Source organism: Chiroxiphia lanceolata, chromosome Z (genome assembly GCF_009829145.1).
Source record: "Chiroxiphia lanceolata isolate bChiLan1 chromosome Z, bChiLan1.pri, whole genome shotgun sequence".
Lineage (NCBI taxonomy): Eukaryota > Metazoa > Chordata > Aves > Passeriformes > Pipridae > Chiroxiphia > Chiroxiphia lanceolata.
The window spans coordinates 25,767,444-25,785,008 of NC_045671.1; the positions used below are offsets into that span (position 1 = coordinate 25,767,444).

The 17,565-nt window shown below is 36.9% G+C and overlaps 1 protein-coding gene across 3 annotated transcripts in view; it reads left to right on the forward strand.

Moving 5' to 3' along the window:
* UHRF2 (ubiquitin like with PHD and ring finger domains 2) overlaps positions 1-17,565 on the forward strand; it is an 80,495-nt gene that overhangs the window by 909 nt on the left and 62,021 nt on the right. For all 3 annotated transcript variants that reach the window (XM_032676834.1, XM_032676832.1, XM_032676833.1), the window contains exons 2-3: positions 12,442-12,684; positions 16,427-16,689. In XM_032676834.1, the coding sequence (XP_032532725.1) occupies positions 12,442-12,684; positions 16,427-16,689 (506 nt within the window). The remainder of the gene's footprint in view (positions 1-12,441; positions 12,685-16,426; positions 16,690-17,565) is intronic.

A 17,565-nucleotide genomic window follows, 5' to 3' on the forward strand; every position in this document is an offset into this window, starting at 1 on the left:
CCGCAGCCTCGGCCGGGCAGGGCGGGAAGCGGGCGGACCGCGAGCGGTTTCCAGGGAAAACGCCGCTCCGGTTCTGCACGTGGCGGGGCGGGGAGAGGCGGCGGCGCGGGGTTAATTTCGCGGGCACAAGTCGTGATCCGCGGGTATCCTGGGCTCGTGAGCCCCGGTGTGTCCCGGGCAGGATCGAGGAGGCTGCTGGGGGTCCGGAGAGGCGCTTCATCTCGAGCAGGGCAGCCCAGTGTAGCAGGGGTGACTGGCTGGAAGCGTTCTGTGAACTGGTACTTCCGCTGCCCTCCTGTGCTGAATACAGTTTGTTCCGAATAGGTCGCCTCAGGCTGTAACTTTGTTGCTGAAGGGTGTAACCTTTGAAGCTGCGTTACATAAACTAAGTGTTCGGTGCTGGAGTTGTGAAAGTGAGGCTCAGGTATTACCTGGCACGAAAGGCACCGGATGTGTCACTGGGAAAGTGACTCTTGAAATGCATCTTCATAGAGCAGATGAGTGTTGCAGTGTTTGCCTAAGATGAGTAAAACAGGGCAGTGGGATTTCTGCCACAAAAGAGATAAAGCGTGTATCTTTACAAATAAGGGGGAAAAACTTAGGAAATACGAATTTAAATCTTGACTAGGAGGCAAGCATTAGCATCTGGATGCTAAGGCTAGATTGTCAATCCAATAGCAAATGACTAGATTTTTGCGCTCTACAAGTTGGTGAGGGTGGTGTTGGAGGACAGGTCTGTAAAGAGCACTCAAGACAATTGCATGTTTCTCCGATGGGGCCCAATCAAGGAACACCAGTCTTGAAGTTGTGTGATGTGTGCTGGCACATCTCTTTGAGTGCAGAGGTTGGTGTGGAACACGAGGTTTACCCAAGAAGCAGGGAAGATGAGCCTGTAATGAGTTGTACTTTTCTGTGTAGTCTGAAAGTGGCCAGGCCAATTAGCGTGAATATTTTAGTTAACAGATGTCTCTTGCTTAAGAAAATGCAGTAGTGAAATTTCCTACATGAGCAGCATTTGTGAGTGTAATACTTAGTGTATATCCAGTTTAGGACACAGCTGGGATTATGTTCAGTGGAGAGTTAGGGAGTTCTTTTTTATAGTTTCACTCCTCATAAATGCCCATTTTTTTGCAATTACCATAATTAATTCTGAAATTTCCTTGTTGATCATGGGTTGCTTTTCTGTTTCCATGGTACTTGTAAGTAGAAAAAAGGTCAGAAGGGTTGCTCTTGCACAAGTAAAACTGGATGTTGAGAGACGTGAGCAAAGGAAACTGTAAACAACTTCAAGTCTCTCAGGGCTGCGATAAAATAAATCGAAATAAAAAAGGGCACTTCAATTAAATATGAGGTGAACAGAAAGCAATATATTGAGGTGGAAACTTGAAAAAGCATGGAGATTGCTGCATGTGTTGTAAAAAATATTATCTGGGCCAAAGTATTTTCTTATTTGGTTAACACTCAACATGGTTAAATCTGTACAGTCTGCTAGTAGAACCGTGAGTTTACTGCTGCATACTGCTTGCTGTAGGCTCTCTAGAAGTACTCAGATCTTGCAGGTGGTGGGAAGACTGACTACGTAACGACGTTCTAAAAATGGGAGGAATGTGAGGTTATAAGGATGTAGGAACCTAAGTGAGTCACCATTTATGGGCTGAATTTTGACATCATTGTGCTCTTAGCTTGCAGTAGAGAACAGCTTCAACTAATGTTTTGGGCTGGAGCTATTACTTTGCAGTTCTTCATGAGTGCCCATGTCCAGTTAATGTAGTTTGTGGTGTACTGTGATTTGCTGCTGTCTGGTCTTCAAATACATATACAAGAATGTAAGTGGGCAGTACATCACATGCCTGTTCTTAAGGGCTAAAATACCCTAGAACTGCTGGACAAAACTTAGTGTTGTGATTAATGTAGTACTTTGTATTACTGTTGTGGTGTTTGTGTTTTTTTCTTTTCTTTTTTCTTGTAAAACCCAGAAAAAACACTACTTTATTGAATAGGCTGGTGTCTGTTTTTTAACTTTTACTGCAGTTCACATGTGGAAGTGAAGATTGAGCCAGATAGTATTACAGTATAACATGGTCTGGTCTGTGAGGACATCCTGGACTCTCTGGGATCCACATTTCTGCAGAGCTGAGTAACTGTAGATTGAGGTAGAACTTTCTGAGGAAAGGGAGTAGTAATGTTTGTATAGTTCTTTAGTATGTTGCAATAACCTGGTCTGCAGTTAGCCACAGAAGTCTGCTGAACATTAAAACCTGCAGTGATGTCTCTTGCTTTCTTTCTTGAAGAAGGTGGATAGTTGTCTGGAAGAATTTTCTTGGAGGGCCACAAATATTTCCTTATGCTTGAATAAAACATATTCTAACCTTGCTCCACCACTGACTATTCATATCTAATGCTTTTTCAATGTTATTTGTTAACTCTGAGTAAAGTGGTAAATTACAATGCATTGTGTGGAGGTTTCTTAGAGAAATTCAGAAAAGCAAGATAAGACAAGCTGACTTCCAGCAGCATATTCTCTCTCCTAACTGGAAAACCTATGAAGCTGCTCTTGATGAGAATAGAAGTTCTCAGTTTATTCAAGAAAGTGAAGGAGATATCTTGGCATTTTGACCTACCAGACCAGATTTCTATAGAATCAAGTTATAGTTATTGCAGGATTTCTAGCTTTCAGTTACAATGATGGAAAAATAGAGCAGTAAAAATACATTGAAGTTTAAATTTGAAACTTACCAGAGGGCTTAAGGGGTATTAGTACCTATGTTTTGCACAGAACTAAACATGCACCATTTTGTACTTTAGCAATACTGGTTGTTTGTGGAAGGTAAAAACTAATGTCTTGTGTTGGCTTTTTTTCATCACCCCATCCCATCCCACTGGAATTCAAATTCAGTGAAAACTTGTAAATGGCTGTTGTTTAAAAAAAACCACAAAAACTCAATATCTTTTCCATAGTGCTTACTAGCGTTGGGGAAAACCAGGACATTGGACACCAAAGGTTTCTTTGTCAGTATATGTAAGAGGAAGTGAACTGAAACTGCTTTTGAAGCCATTAATCTTGTTGGTGAGGAAACCACTCCTAACCTGTTTCATGGACGTTGTGGTTTAACCCCAGCTGGAGATGAAAATACCATGCTCAGTCACTGCCCCACCAGCAGGATTGGAGAGAGAATTGGAAGGATAAAAGCTAGAAAACTTGTGGGTTGAGATAAAGACAGTTTAATAGGGAAAGCAAAAGCCATGCACACAAGAAAAATAGGGAATTAATTCACAGCTTCCCGTGGGCAGACAGTTGTTCAACCATCTTCAGGAGAGCAGGGCCCCATCACATGTAACAGTTGCTTGTGAAGGCAAATGCCATTACTCCAAACTTCCCCCTTCCTCCTTCTTCCCCCCCAGCTTTATATACTGAGCATGATGTCATTGGTCTGGAATATCCCTTTGGTCAGTTTAGATCACCTCCCCTGGCTGTGTCTTCTCACCCATGCACCCCCACCTTCCTTGCCAGTGTGGCAGTATGAAAAGCAGAAAAGACCTTGGTTCTGTGCAAGCACTGCTCAGCAATAACAGAAACATATCTATATTTTCAACCCAAATCCAAAACACAGCCCCACACCAGCCACTGTGAAGAAAGTTAACTCTACTCCAGCCAAAACCAGCACAATGGGAGACTGAAATCAGCAGGTGGAAGTGAGAGTATTGAAGCTGTTTATTTACTTGATATGAAAGTTGCTGCAAATCAGTCCTACTTCAGTAGAAGAAATTTATCTCTGCTTTTAGGCACAAAAATATGTGGTAGTACGCACCGTGTTACTTAACCATGCAAGTTTACTGTTAAGTATAGTTTCTCAGACCCATACTGTAATGCCCAAGTGTTTAGGGTTTTGTTTCTGTAAAATTTAACTGAAACATTAGAGGGGTAGGGGGAGGGGAGGACCTTTATTTTTGCATGAGAGCATCCTTGTGATAAAGTAGCTTCAGTGAGACACAGTTAAAAATCTGGCAATAGGGTGTGCCTTTATTAGACAAGACCTCTTTAGCTTCTGGGGACCTGGGCTGGCACATGAGTAATGGATAGAATATCATGTGAGTTTAAGCTTCCAAGCTTCGGGTTTGTAAACTGCATTTTTAAGTGCTTCTTAATATCTACAACTTGGATGAATTTCCAGAATGACAGAAGAGCTTTACTCCTGGAGTATTTCCCTCAAGAATGGGAGTGCTAAACCTATTCATAGAACAACTGAGTTTCTTAACACAGACTCTTTCCAGCTTTATTTTGTCTGGAAAATTGTAAACATTTTCAGCTGAAGCTGTCCAAACCCCATCTGCTTCAGACAGAAGTCTGGGGTGAGAAATCTTCAGCTGGAGCAGTTAAGTTTTGTATTTCAGAGAAATAGTTTGAAGAAGTCTTAAAAGGGAAGTGATTACGATTCTTTGAAGCTGGTAACAGGTTGCTCTGTAGTGTGAGGAGAATTATCTGGAGTCTTCAGGGCAGATACAATCATGTTGCTTACCAAAATTCTTGACACATTCATAGTGTATACTTGGAACTTATATGGCATTAGGTTTAGTAGCCCTATGAGTGAGGGGTTTTTATATGATTGCAGAAGTTGTTTACTAAAATCATCTTCCGGTTAAATTTTTAATGTAAAACTAATAATGCAATTTACCATTCCCTGATATGATTATCTTTGTTATTCAGAGCACCTAAACAAACTGAAGGAAAACCAGAAGCATGGGTCAAAACAGAATACTTTGTACTGTTTTGCATGTATTACTTAAGTATTAGAAACTTGGAAAAACATCACATAAGCTCTAAGAAATTAGAGCCAACTAGATTTTATGGCCATTATTCACAGAATATGCTGAGTTGGAAGGGACCCACCACGATCATTGAGTCCAGCTCTTAGCCCTTCACAGCACATCCCCAGGAGTCACACCGTGTGCCTGAGTGTCACACATACATGTAATTTAGTTAGGATAATTTGGTACATGTACTTTTAAAATGAATATGGAAGTTCTTGGAAAATGAGGTGGATTTTTTTAAATTAGAAAGGACTCTACAAAACCTTAGATGCAGAACAGACCTGATGCAAGGCCTACACTGAGACTACATAATGAGGATTTCCTATGATGGAATATGATCAGATGTTGATATCAATAATATTGATAGAAGTTATCAGAGGATTCTCTTTTTAAAAGCTACTAACTGAATCTCTATTCCTATGATTTAACTGTAAAATTATGTAAAAATATACTTGGTTATTGATTTTTTGGTTTTGGCTTTGGGTTTTTTTTTTAGATTTTTCTGTTGATTATGGAAGCTTGATAATAACCAGTTCTTCATTACAGGTGTCCTTACAAGCTGCAGATAGTCATTTGCTCTCACTGTCACCACTTGCTGAAGTTCAGTTGCCTGTGCTATAGAAGCCCATACCATCATACAGGAGGTACTTGAACCCTCTCATCTAATCAGCACAGAGATGGATGAGTCTTTCCATGCTTCTGAGGACTTCAATGCAGCTTTATATTTTGACATGCCTTTTTTTTTTTTTAATGAAAGTATCAGGTAATCCTAAATATCATCCAGAAGACACCATGAACTTTTATTTACCTAATTAGAAGATTCCTGAGAACACAGAAAGAAGAGAAACCTTGCTGTTTTAACTTCATACTAGAAATTAATGAGTAGATGTTCCTTTAATGGGATTTAGAGTTGTGTCCAAGAAGAAAATATCATATCTAAATTAAAATTTTTTTTCTGTATCTCACCCAGTAATAAAAGGATAAATAATCTTCAAAACATGAACTGCTTTTTAAAAAGTTTAACGTGGAAGAGGTTCAGACTTGAACCCTGCTTGAGAATGAGAATGGCTGCCTTCACCAGGATCTTCTGATAAAGTAAAGAAGTTCTTTTCTTATATCTCTTGACTTTCAGCTCTTTTTTGTTGGCACTAATCTTATACACTGGAATCTATTTTGGATTGTGTTTATTCCTGATTAAAAGGTAAAATATGTTGATACCACCTGTACACTTTGTAAATAATTTTGTAGAAGTGGTGTAAAACCCACTTGTTTATTGGAGAATGCGGCCTTAAAATGTGGACTTTTGTCCTTAATTTTAGTTACAAAACTTCAGGAGAAGTGTTTCTTTTCGAGAAAGCTGGTCTTGTTGATTGAGTACAAAGATGACTAATATACATTTTGTCATGGTTTTTGTACTGAGATTGATGTGTAATTACAGACAGTGTCAGCAACAAGATTCTGTAATTTCTTCCTAGGTTGTATGGGGTTTTATAGCATGCCAGACTTCCTCTTTGTGTGGAGAGCTGAACAAATGCAAATCCACAATGTAGTGTGATCAAACTCTTTGTTTGTAACAGAAGTTGTAGAAAAACCTTTCTTAGAGTATTCTTCCATCCCTAGGAGTTTCCTTTACTGTATGCTTTCTGCTGAGACTGTGGAATTCTCTGTTTGAATATGGTACCTACCTAAAATACAGTTTATTGACAGTAAGTCATTTGATACTACTAAGATTGCCTTTTTTTTAAGTTCAGGGCAGGTTGTTAGCTGTCATGTAACACGCATAAGTTGTCAAAATGGGTCATATTCTCTGATATGAAGACTAGTTTGTCCTACCGCGTTCATGCGATTTTTGATGGCATCTTGTCTTCAGACGTTCTTGTAGGCTGCTCTGAAATGTGCACTCTTGTGGCAAAAAATCAACAGAAATGAGTCTAATTTGGACCATATTTTCCAGACACCAATAACTTCTTTGGTTAGTGTTTTATGAAGTGTTGTGGCCTGTCTGTATTCTATTCTGGAGGGACGTGGATCTAGACACTGTTGGAGAACTTGCTTGTCCAGATGATTCACCTACATGAGTGCTGAAGAGAGAGAGCAAAGACAGAGCAATAATTTTATTTTTTAATTAATAAATTTTCCTTCTTGAAATGAGGCAATAATCTGTCATTTGTGTCTGTTTATTTTTAACAGCAAGCCATGAAATCCAAACCAGGATAAAAGGCACTAATAAGGATAACCTAGGAATTCTTTTTTGTTTCTGATGGTGCACTAGAGTTTCTTTTTTTTTTCCACAAGTAAGATAGACATTTGTTTCCTATTTAGGAAAGTAAATCTTTATTGTAGTTAGTTTTTGTATGAGAGTGATTGGTGTTGCTGTCTAGTTTGTATTAGGATCTTTGCTAAAGCCAGCAGCAATAAGGAAGGGAGAGTTAGGAGCAAACATTCAGGAGTACCATTGTGAACAGTATGAACAGGGTGTCCTTATGACTACACAGGATATATGTAAAAACCTCATTTAAAATGTGGAGAGAGTATAATGAAGCCTGCACTTGAGAACCAGTCTACCTTAGACATGTGAGAAGGAGCCATTAAACCTCATAGATGTGGAGTCTTTGCTTAAAGATGTTTGCATTTTTATCCTCTTAATATAACAGATTGTCTGAGGAGTTTCGTTGTTCAGGGCCAGGAATATCTTTTTGGACCCTCAACAGTTACTGCTACATCACTCAAAAACTGTCATTGATGGCATTAGAACTGCCCCATCTGCAAGAATATATAAGATGTTTAAGTGGAATCATCACCAGACAAAGTATTTTTTGACAGAGCAGCCTGTATGAGACTTGTAACAGGTACTATTGAAACTACAGTTGCTTGAGAAGGAAGAGGATCTCCTGTAGTTGCAAACACTTGAAGGCAACACATATTAAATGTTCCAATTCCTATAAAGACAGTAACTTTCTTTTTGTGGTTGTCTACTAGATCCTCTTTTATTTAACCTTTGTCTCTGTTGCAGCTGAGGAAACTGTACTTCTGTGGGAAACAATTCCAGTACACAGTTATTGTAAAAACCTGACAACATGCCTAGTACTTTGAATGTGGTTAATACCTGAATTTGAATATCCTGGAATCCTGAAGCATTCTTTTCGGATACAAGTTTTTCATGTAAAATAAAAATACTTTTCGAGTTCTCTTTCAGCTTTGAAAGTGTAAACAAACAGCACACTCTGAGACTGGCTGAAGTCCTTAAGCGAAGGGTGCAGTATTGTGCAGTAAAGGTTATTAAAGTTTTCTTGTTCTGTATTGGTCCCATTGCCCAGAACTCACTTATTACATACTGGTAAGCTGATTTTGAATTTTCAGTTGGGCTTTTCATTACTAGATGCTGGTTAGAGATGTGTTGGAATGCTTCTGTGGAATTCAATTCCAACAGCCTTCCTGCAGGCAAAAAAGCTTAGTTTTGTACATCAGTCTTGAGATGGGAAATACCAGTAGTTATAAAAGTCCACATTACTTGCATAAATGAGTACCCTGCTGGAAGTTATAGGTTCTGGATTTCTTCAGACTAGCTTACCCTCTGGATAACTCCTGTAAACAACTCTTAACCAAGGTTCTCTACTGAACTTGAGCTCAAAGCTCTTTACCCTTGTGCATTTCCTGTTCAGTTTGCAGGGTGCGTGTAATGCCTATGCAGAATAAAAGATTGGTGTTGCTTAACTTTTCATCATACTTTGCTAATTAAAGAACTCGCCTGCATTCATTATGGTTTCTTTCATCTCTATTGCTAGATATAGGCATTGCTCTAGTTCTTGGAAAAGATACCCTCAGAAGATGCTTAAAGGCACGCTTTCATAAGTGATTAAATATCTTGATCGTCAAGTGGAATGGCTGGATTAAGGTGACCCAGGGACTTATGTTTCTGGATCACACATTAAGATAATAACAGTAGGTAATGTGTTCTTACAGGAATTATTATGTGCTTTCTTGAGAGGTCTCTCTACAAGCTGTATAACCCATAATGAACTGTACTTCTGCTGGGACTTTTAGTTAATGTGATAATAATTGGGGAATTACTTGTCAGGCTTAATTTTTTTCCCTCAGGTAATGCAGTGTCATACCACATTCTGCATGATCGTTCATGTTCGCGTGAGTGCAGCTTCTACATACTTTTAAAGTAGTTTGTGGCTTGACGTTATAGGACGGTTCTTCTAATAGTGGTAGTAGGTAGGTATCACTTCCAGTATTGCATTGCTGCTGCTCTCGTGTAGTAGAGTAAGCACAGTGTTGTCTTACCTTTAAGTATCTATAAGAACCTTGTTTAGGAATATTTTGAAATTGATAGTGTCTGTAACATATGATGGTGAGAGTACATTTGAAAGATGTAATCCGTTTCTCTACTTGTATTTAGAATAATGAGAGACTGTTAGATACAGTAAAGCTAGCTGCTCTTTAGTGCCATTTCATTCAGAATATGTTAATGAAGCCTCAGGGGCTTTTGAAGCATACCAGTCATTAAGAGGAAGAAAAACTGAAAGTAAAATCTACTGCTAAGGGAACAAATGCATCTTCTTGTAATGACAGGAGGATCAGAAGAGCTAGCAAAATTTTGTAAATGAAGTTGCCTGTTCAGTTATTTTTGCTTTAGTACATGTTCTAATCACTCATTAAAAAATCATAGCTGACTTGAATGAGATTGATTATCTGGTAATTGCGTGATTACTTTCGTTTCTCATTTGCATGTATAAACTTATCAATGACAAGTGTCCTTAAATGCTTAGTGAGTGATTAAGCAACCATGTAATGTTTGTTTCTTTTCTTTTAATACACCCACCAGGCAAACATATTTTAAGGGAATCTTAGTACCTTTACGCAGCAGAATGGGATGAAATTCTTTATTGTAATTCAAGAAAGAACATCTTATAGTTCTGCTCTCCTTCTGTATGGAATGGATTTCTTTAAACACTGTTTTCCAATTTTGTTATTCAAACTATTTCAATTGTCAGTGATGCAGTAATGCTAGATATAGGTATACTTACAGATTCACACCTTAGTTCTTGCAATTCACCAAAAAACATGTGAACTTGATTCTGCTTATTGAGTTTCTGTGTTTCTCTCCTTTGTTTCTAGAAGCTGACACTGTTGCAGTGTCCTTGGTTTGGTCTAAATTTATACAGTTGCTCATACTTGAGAACATACTTTTTGCTCATATTGTAAACAGATGCTCTTTCCCTGTCATGTTGCCAAACACTACAAACTGCCTTGTGAAGTGTGCTTATAGTAATCTTATCTTTGTTACAGTGCTTTTAGACTTAAGTGTAACTTCACTAGTCATAGAATGACTATTTTGGTGTCACAAAATATTCCTGAAAGAATACAGATGATAAAAACAGAGGAAAAAACTTGTGATCACAGAATCATGGAACGGTTGCGTTGCAAGGGACCTTAAAGATCATCTAGTTCCAAACTCCCTGCCATGAGCAGGGACACTTTCCACTAGACCAGGTTGCTCAGTCTTTTTTTTTTTTTGCCTCTCTAGTAGAGAAGATTTAGTTTTGTATTGTATTCTGCAGTCATTACTGAATGGTGTATTATTTCAAGGTGATTATTTGTTTTTGTTTTGAGTTTATTTGTACTCTGAATATAAGAATAGCACTTTAAACTTAAAACAGTGAAAATGCAAACCTCTTTTGGTATAGAAAGCCCCCAGTCTTGTTGTAGGGCTGCAAGAACACTTCTGTCCCCTTTGTTAAAGACTTTTCAAAGGGATAGAAATGTATAGTATATGACATGGTGAGACAGAAAAGGTTGCTTGAACTTTTTAAGTAGCTTGCTCCTCAGTATGAAGTCCTAAGCCTACAGGTCCTGGCATATGACGTGGGGTTGGTAGTCACCTGTAGAATCACAGTTGCTGGAGGTTTCCCCTCTAAGACTTGCATTCCTCTAATAATTACAGCATGAAAATCTTCAGGACAGTTTCGTATGCTGTATGTTGAACGGATTTGAAAACAGTCAGCATTACAAGGTTTGTTCCTGTAGCTGTTGACCAGACAGCTGTGTCAGCTTCAATTACTTTCAAACAAGCTGTGAGTTCTCCTCTTTATGGATCCAGTTGTACGTGGATACAATTGTTATCAGCAGTAAAGAGAGTAATTTTTTTTTCACACAGATCTTAGATTTGTGGAAGAAGAACTGATTAATTTCTTGACTGTCAGCTGTCCCCTGCCCTTTAGAGCTGTTTGAGAAAGCAGAGGGGATGGAGGAAGAAACATGCATTCCACTTTTGTCTGTCCTGAGATCATTTGAATGTTAGAGAAAACATTCAAATTAACATTAATGAGAAACTTGAGAATTCCTTCTTTATTTTTTTCTGTTCCTTCCTGCTCCCTGCTTTTTCTTGTTGTACTGATACTACCTATAAGCTCATGAAAACAGTTCTGTTTGAAAAGATTCATGAAACATCAAGTTGTATTGAAAGTAGCAACTATTCTTGGAAAAAGGGTAGATAATTTTTTTGTTGCAAAAGTAGTTTGGAAAGATGTGGGAGTTTTTTAAGTCATGCATGTTCTTCTCCCAGTGCATCGTGAAGTAAAGTGTAACACTAGTTTCGATATCTCAAAGCATTGTATTGTACTCTTAGGTGAATCAAATCTCTGCTTCAAAGATGCTGTAGGCCATTGAGTGTTTAACTGAGCAAAGTAGCAGTGATCACTACTCCCTGTATTTCTTTCCTAACACACAACTTGTCATTTCCTTGGTATGAATTTCTTAGGTTAATTGTACATAGGTGAGATCATCAGGTAAAACAAAGATAATAGCAGGTATCTTAAAGCTGTGCAGAGTGGGTCCAAAAATAATGTTTAGTAACTGTGTTCTAGGGATGATTTAAAATGTCTACTACTATTTATATTCTGATGTTCTGATTAAAAGACTTGATTTCAAATTCAGTCTTGTTTTGATCTTGAGGTGGGGGCCGGGGGGATGGGGAACTTGGCTAAATCTGGAATAAGTATGTTTTTGAATGCTCTCAATTTAGGAGGTTTCTTTTCATGAAGGTCAGTACCTATTTTTGTTTTTGCTTCCCTCTAGGTGTAGTTTCTCTTGCGCAACACTTTCAGATTTTACAGTTTTGAAAAGTAAATGGAGTTGTATGAGCATGAATTTTTTATAGGTAGATGTTTTATTTAAGAAATAGTTTGCAAAATACTAGGGAAGTGTCAGAGTACTACCTTGCTTTCTAGAAAAGCTTGAGAAAGAGGGAATTGTGAAATTGCATAGCTGAAATGCACAGAACACAATTATTAATTTAAAACTTCTCACATATTTTTATATTTCCTGTCTATGTTATATAAGTGACAATATGAGTTCTACCTATTTCTTTAAAAGAAATCACTACATTATATTGGAAGTTGATACATACTTAAAAAGTCCAAAGTCTGTAAAGATGTCTGTTTGTAGTTTTAAGCCTTCCTTGATGAGAGTTTGTTTTTGCATGTACTGAAGACTTAGGTTTTTATTTACCTGTAATAAATGGCTTGTCTCTTCTGGTCTGTACAATTAATGCCCGCAAAAGGAAGATTTGCGAACTACTTACGTATCTTAAGGTGGAATTTTACAAGTACACATTTCTTTTGACAGCTAGAAGATGGACACACTTTATTTGACTACAATGTTGGACTAAATGACATAGTACAGCTTTTGATACGTTCTGAATCTGAAGCTCCTACTGCTGCTTCTGTGACAGATCAAGATGGAGAAGTCAATCCTTGTGCTGTTTCCAACTGCAAGAACAAAGCAAAAAAAACAAATAGTGGATCGCCCAGTCAGCCATCTACATCATCTCGCTCGTTCCTCATAGATCCTGGCATTGGACTGTACAAGGTATGTACAAACTTTAAAAGCTGGAAACTTGCCTCACTCTTTTGGGTTTGATTTTATTGTTAAAAAAGTTTGTTTTATTATTTAAAGGATCGTAACCTCATTGCTTTCTTTTATGATTTGATATAATTCTCCAGTTTGTCTTAAATGAAATTCACTTCATTTAAACTAACTCCTGCAGAGTCATGAGGGTGTCCCTGTACCACTCACATTTCAAGAGAGTTCACAAACTCTGACACATCGTGTTCTCCAAAATATGTTCTCCAGAAAGTTTAGAGTAGCTGTGAAACAAATACTTTTTTGTGGACAGAAGAAGCTAATAAAGAAAATATGTGGAGGAGTGTAGCTTTTCCTCTTCTTTTTTTCTTCAAGCTTGCCAAATAATTGGTTTAATACTAATGGTTCAGTGCAGCATTAGAATAGATAATCTCTGGAAATACACAGTTTCTTTAAGCTGTATGTGATGTGGTGATTCCTCTCTTAATATAGGGTTTTTAGGAATCACGTATGTAGTATTCGTTTAGGTTTGTACCTCATTTAATTTTTTTATATTATCATGTAGGATTACATCAGACTACCAGATGTTTAATTTAAACAGAAAATGGGCAGTTTCCAGATTGCTAGCTTATTGGACATTTAGTGTGTGTATATGTATGTATCTATGTATGTCTATGGTAGCAATCCACCTCCTGTTTGGGTGTTTCTTTAGATAAGACATAGCTGTAATAGTAATTATTTTGCCACAATGTCCACAATTGCAGAGAAAGAATAGAAGGTTGAGGCTGTGGTAAATTTGCAGACTTGCCTTAAATCGTTGAAGAACTGAGGAGACTGGCTGAGAAAACAAGTTGGGCCTCTTGCTTATCTTGTGCCTCATTACTTGTGAATTGATTACTTTTTCAGCCAACTGTATGTTTTCTATATAGAGAGAGAAAAATTAAGGGTATAGTCATTGCATTTTTTACTATTTGTAGATAACAGTATGAATGTGTAGAGGATTTCAGTATTAGAAAACTTTGAAGAATGTATTTTTTAGCCACTTTTGTGGTTCAAAGGTAGTAAAGTTGTTTAATAAAAGTCACTAGAAAAGACCATAAACTAAGCTATGTTAGATGGCTAAACAGATTGATATATTTAATCATTTTCCATTTTCTTGTTTGTCAGACAATAAGGAATTGTTTAGTTACGGGAAGAAGTAGTTTGTACAGCTTCTGTCTGAGGGAAGTCCTGTGCCTCACTGGATCTTTATTCAGAGCTAGACTCAAGAAAATACCTGTTACTTACTCCATGTTATGGATGGTCGCAGCCTCTGTACCATACTCTCTCTTTCTGATTTCAACTACTGAAAGGAAAGGTAGCCAGTATGGGACCTATAATGAAAAAAAATAAATTATAGAGTTGATATTGGAAGTAAATGTTAATAATAATTAAATTATTGGTTAAAATAGTGATTTAAACAGAGTTCCTCTGTGGTCATTGTATATTATGTAAATTAGAATGCTTTAGGTTGTTTTTTATTCTGGTTGTACCTGATGTCTGTTATTTATATGTGCTCTGAAGGACTAGTAGCAGGGTGGAATTATGTTCAAACTCCTGTTCCTTATTACTAAGACTGAAAATCATTAGTAGTATCTCATTTAAGAACTGGGGGGCCATCTCAAGGTGAACTTGGCATCTGTGAAGGACACTGCCTTGGCTAAGCAATGGCCAAAAGGAGGAATACAAGAAAAGTTGCAAGAGAGGAGTTACAGTAACACTGCTTGGGCATGCGGGAATGATGTTAAAAAAACCCAAAGCTCATTCAGAAGTCATGTGCATGTTTCTCCTTCTCATATGGTCTTTGTAATTTTTCTTCCAAAAAACTCTGACTGTAGTAAAAAAAGTTTAACCCAAGAACACTGGCTTGGAATAAAAACCGCACAAATTGAATCTATAATTAAAATCAGTGTTTGCTTAATACTGTCTATAAAGAGCTACTGATAAAACAGTTCTTTAACAAGACACCTCTAACTCAAAATAGTTGTCTTATGTGCCTCCGTGGTCTGTGGTAATAATTACTTGCCTTTATTCTTTACAAGGGTGGGAAGCATGTTTTGTAACTATTCACATAAGATTACAGAAGCATGCATTGAAGAGGAATGATTAAGGGAGTTTGCACTGATTTGTGATTTTATTCTACTTCTTTTTTTTTGTTGTTTTGGTGGCTTTTTGTTTGTTTGTTTTGTTTTGTTCTGGATCTGGTAATGATGATTTTTGACTTTGCTAACATGGTTTCTCTGGCTCTTCCATAACTGGTTGGAAGAAGTAGAAGCAGATGAAGGAATCTTTACTAGTGTATATCTTGTTCAACTGTGTTTTGGAGAAGAGGAACTAAAGCTCCCCTTTTGAGCTACAACTGATACAAACGCATAAGGTTGCGTAGGGATGCCTTCACGAGGGTTCCTTCTAGAAGTGCCAGAATCCACTGATTATGTTTAAAATAGATTCACAGATTTAAAATGAGGCTGCCCTTCTCTGATTTGTTTGTTATGTGGCTGAAATTGTCATTTTGGTAAAAAGCTGTACTTTGAATACCGTACATTGGAAGAAAGAATAAGAAAATACATGTCCGTGCATATATTTTACATGTGTAGAAAAATAAAACCTTGAGTTTTGGAAGTTATCTTAGGAAGAGGAATGGAAAAAACTCAAGAAGTATTGCTTTCTTGGGATACACTTGTTAGCTCAAACTGCTGTCCATTTTGCTTTCCAATACCTAAGGGCTGATTTGCCCTAAATGTTAGAACTTATAGAGAATGTTTTTGTGTTTGTTCCTGTGAAAATATAATAAGATTATTCAGACCTTAGAAACCAGCCTTTGGGGTTTCTAAGAGTGAGTAAATGTCTGGTATGATGTTGGTACTTGACAAAGAGTGGAGCTTAAACCATATACATGCATGTGTCTCATATTGTTTATTAAAGATATTTTCTGTGGTATGGGTGTTCAGTAGTTCTGTTGTAATCATTTTTTTTATACTTGGTGTACTTTTGAAGTATTTTTAAAATCTTTTCTTTCAGTGTTCTCAGTATTATTAAAGGAACACCTGTTTAATTGGCTGAAGACTTCAGAAAGTTAAATGTGATTTAGGATAAAAATGGTTTCATTGCCAGTAAATTAATACCGGTAGTACTTGTGAGTACAGAAGGGAGAAATTCTTGAGATAGTTTCATTTCTTACAGTCATAACATTTTGGCTGACTGTGGGCAACCCTGTTAGACTTGTTTCATCTCTCTCCTTGAGTCTTTATCGGTTAAAAAAAATCATACAGGCCAGAAGGGTAGAAGGTTAAATAGTAACTCCAAGTTGAAGGCTCAGGGAAGTCTGTAAACTGCTGGGTTGTGAGATAGTATTTTGATGCTCTATGTGCTTGTTTTAGTCATAAAGAACAACTGGTGAAACAAGAGGAAAGTATAATGACAGATCAAGTTAATTTTCAGGTTTGGAGGGAAAAACAGAAGAAAATTAGCCTTGCTTTTTAAAATTACATACAGATTATACTAGATTTCAATGAAGGAAGAGTAATAAAATACTCAAAGTGTAAATGAAAGTATTCATGACTGCATATTCCTTGAGCTTGCTTAACCACAACTGGTTATTATATTTGATTGTTTTATAAACAGTAACACAGTAAGTTGACTGATTTATTTTTTCTTAATTGGAAGTATATAAAATAAGCATTAATTCATTATTTGATTTTCCTTTTAGATAAATGAATTGGTGGATGCCCGTGATGTCAGCATTGGAGCCTGGTTTGAAGCTCATATAGAAAATGTTACCCGAGCAACAAAGGGACATAAGAATGGTAAAGCTCAAGGGAAGAGTGGTAACACTTACAAAAGGACTAATGGAAACTTAAATCAAGATCATTCTAAAGAAAATGCAAATAATTTGGACAGTACACCATCCACATCTTATTCAGACTGTATGGACACTGGTGAAGAAGCTATTTATCATATCAAGTACGATGAGTAAGTGCTCCTGATACTATTTTGAGGACATCACGTATTGTTATTTGGTTTGTATAAACCAAGAATTTCTTGAAGAAGCTTGGAGTCAAAGAAAGCAAGTTCAATATTGCAACCAAGGAAAAAAATACTAAAAAATTTTTAACACTTTTCAGTTGGATGTGGCAAATCCATTGGGAGTAATGATATTTTTCATCCCTAAATACTGTAAAGTATTAATTTTCTGTCTCTATGAAACTTAAAATATATCCCTTCTCTATAAGAAAAAAAACCTTTATAACCAAATTTTGAATATGGCTTTCTCCAAGTAAAGTGTTGTTTTAATTTTTTTAATTATTTCCTATGTATATTGAATTTCTCTTAGTGGAGCTGAAGGAGAACTCCCATTAGGGCAAAGTTTGTTACTTGATTTGGATTAACTTTATTTCAAATATTACAGTTGTGCACAAAATTACAGATCTGCGCTTACAGTAGAGATTTGTAATCAAGAACTGTGTGACTGGGGGCTTGAAATTGATTCTTAAATGGAGAGAGGGCATTAGGGGTGTTTTTTTTTTCAGTGTTTGGTTGGTTTTTTTTTTTCCCTTCTAGTAATAACAAATTTTAAAGCCTGCAGTAGGGTGGTAGGCAGTCCTGAGTTTGGAAGGATTCTGTATTTATGAACAGGTTTTGCACGACTTCATTTGCTTGAGAAATCATTCAGATCTTGGTTTTTAGTAATATGTGTTAAAGCAATAATTTACACTTCTAAACAAATAAAATTTTGAATGAGTTGAGTATTTTTAATTTTTGATACTGAGATTAGTAAAATACTGCAGTTTGTGCAATGTAGCTTGCAGGTAGAAGGATGCAAAGTATATTCAGTATTAACTAAACCTT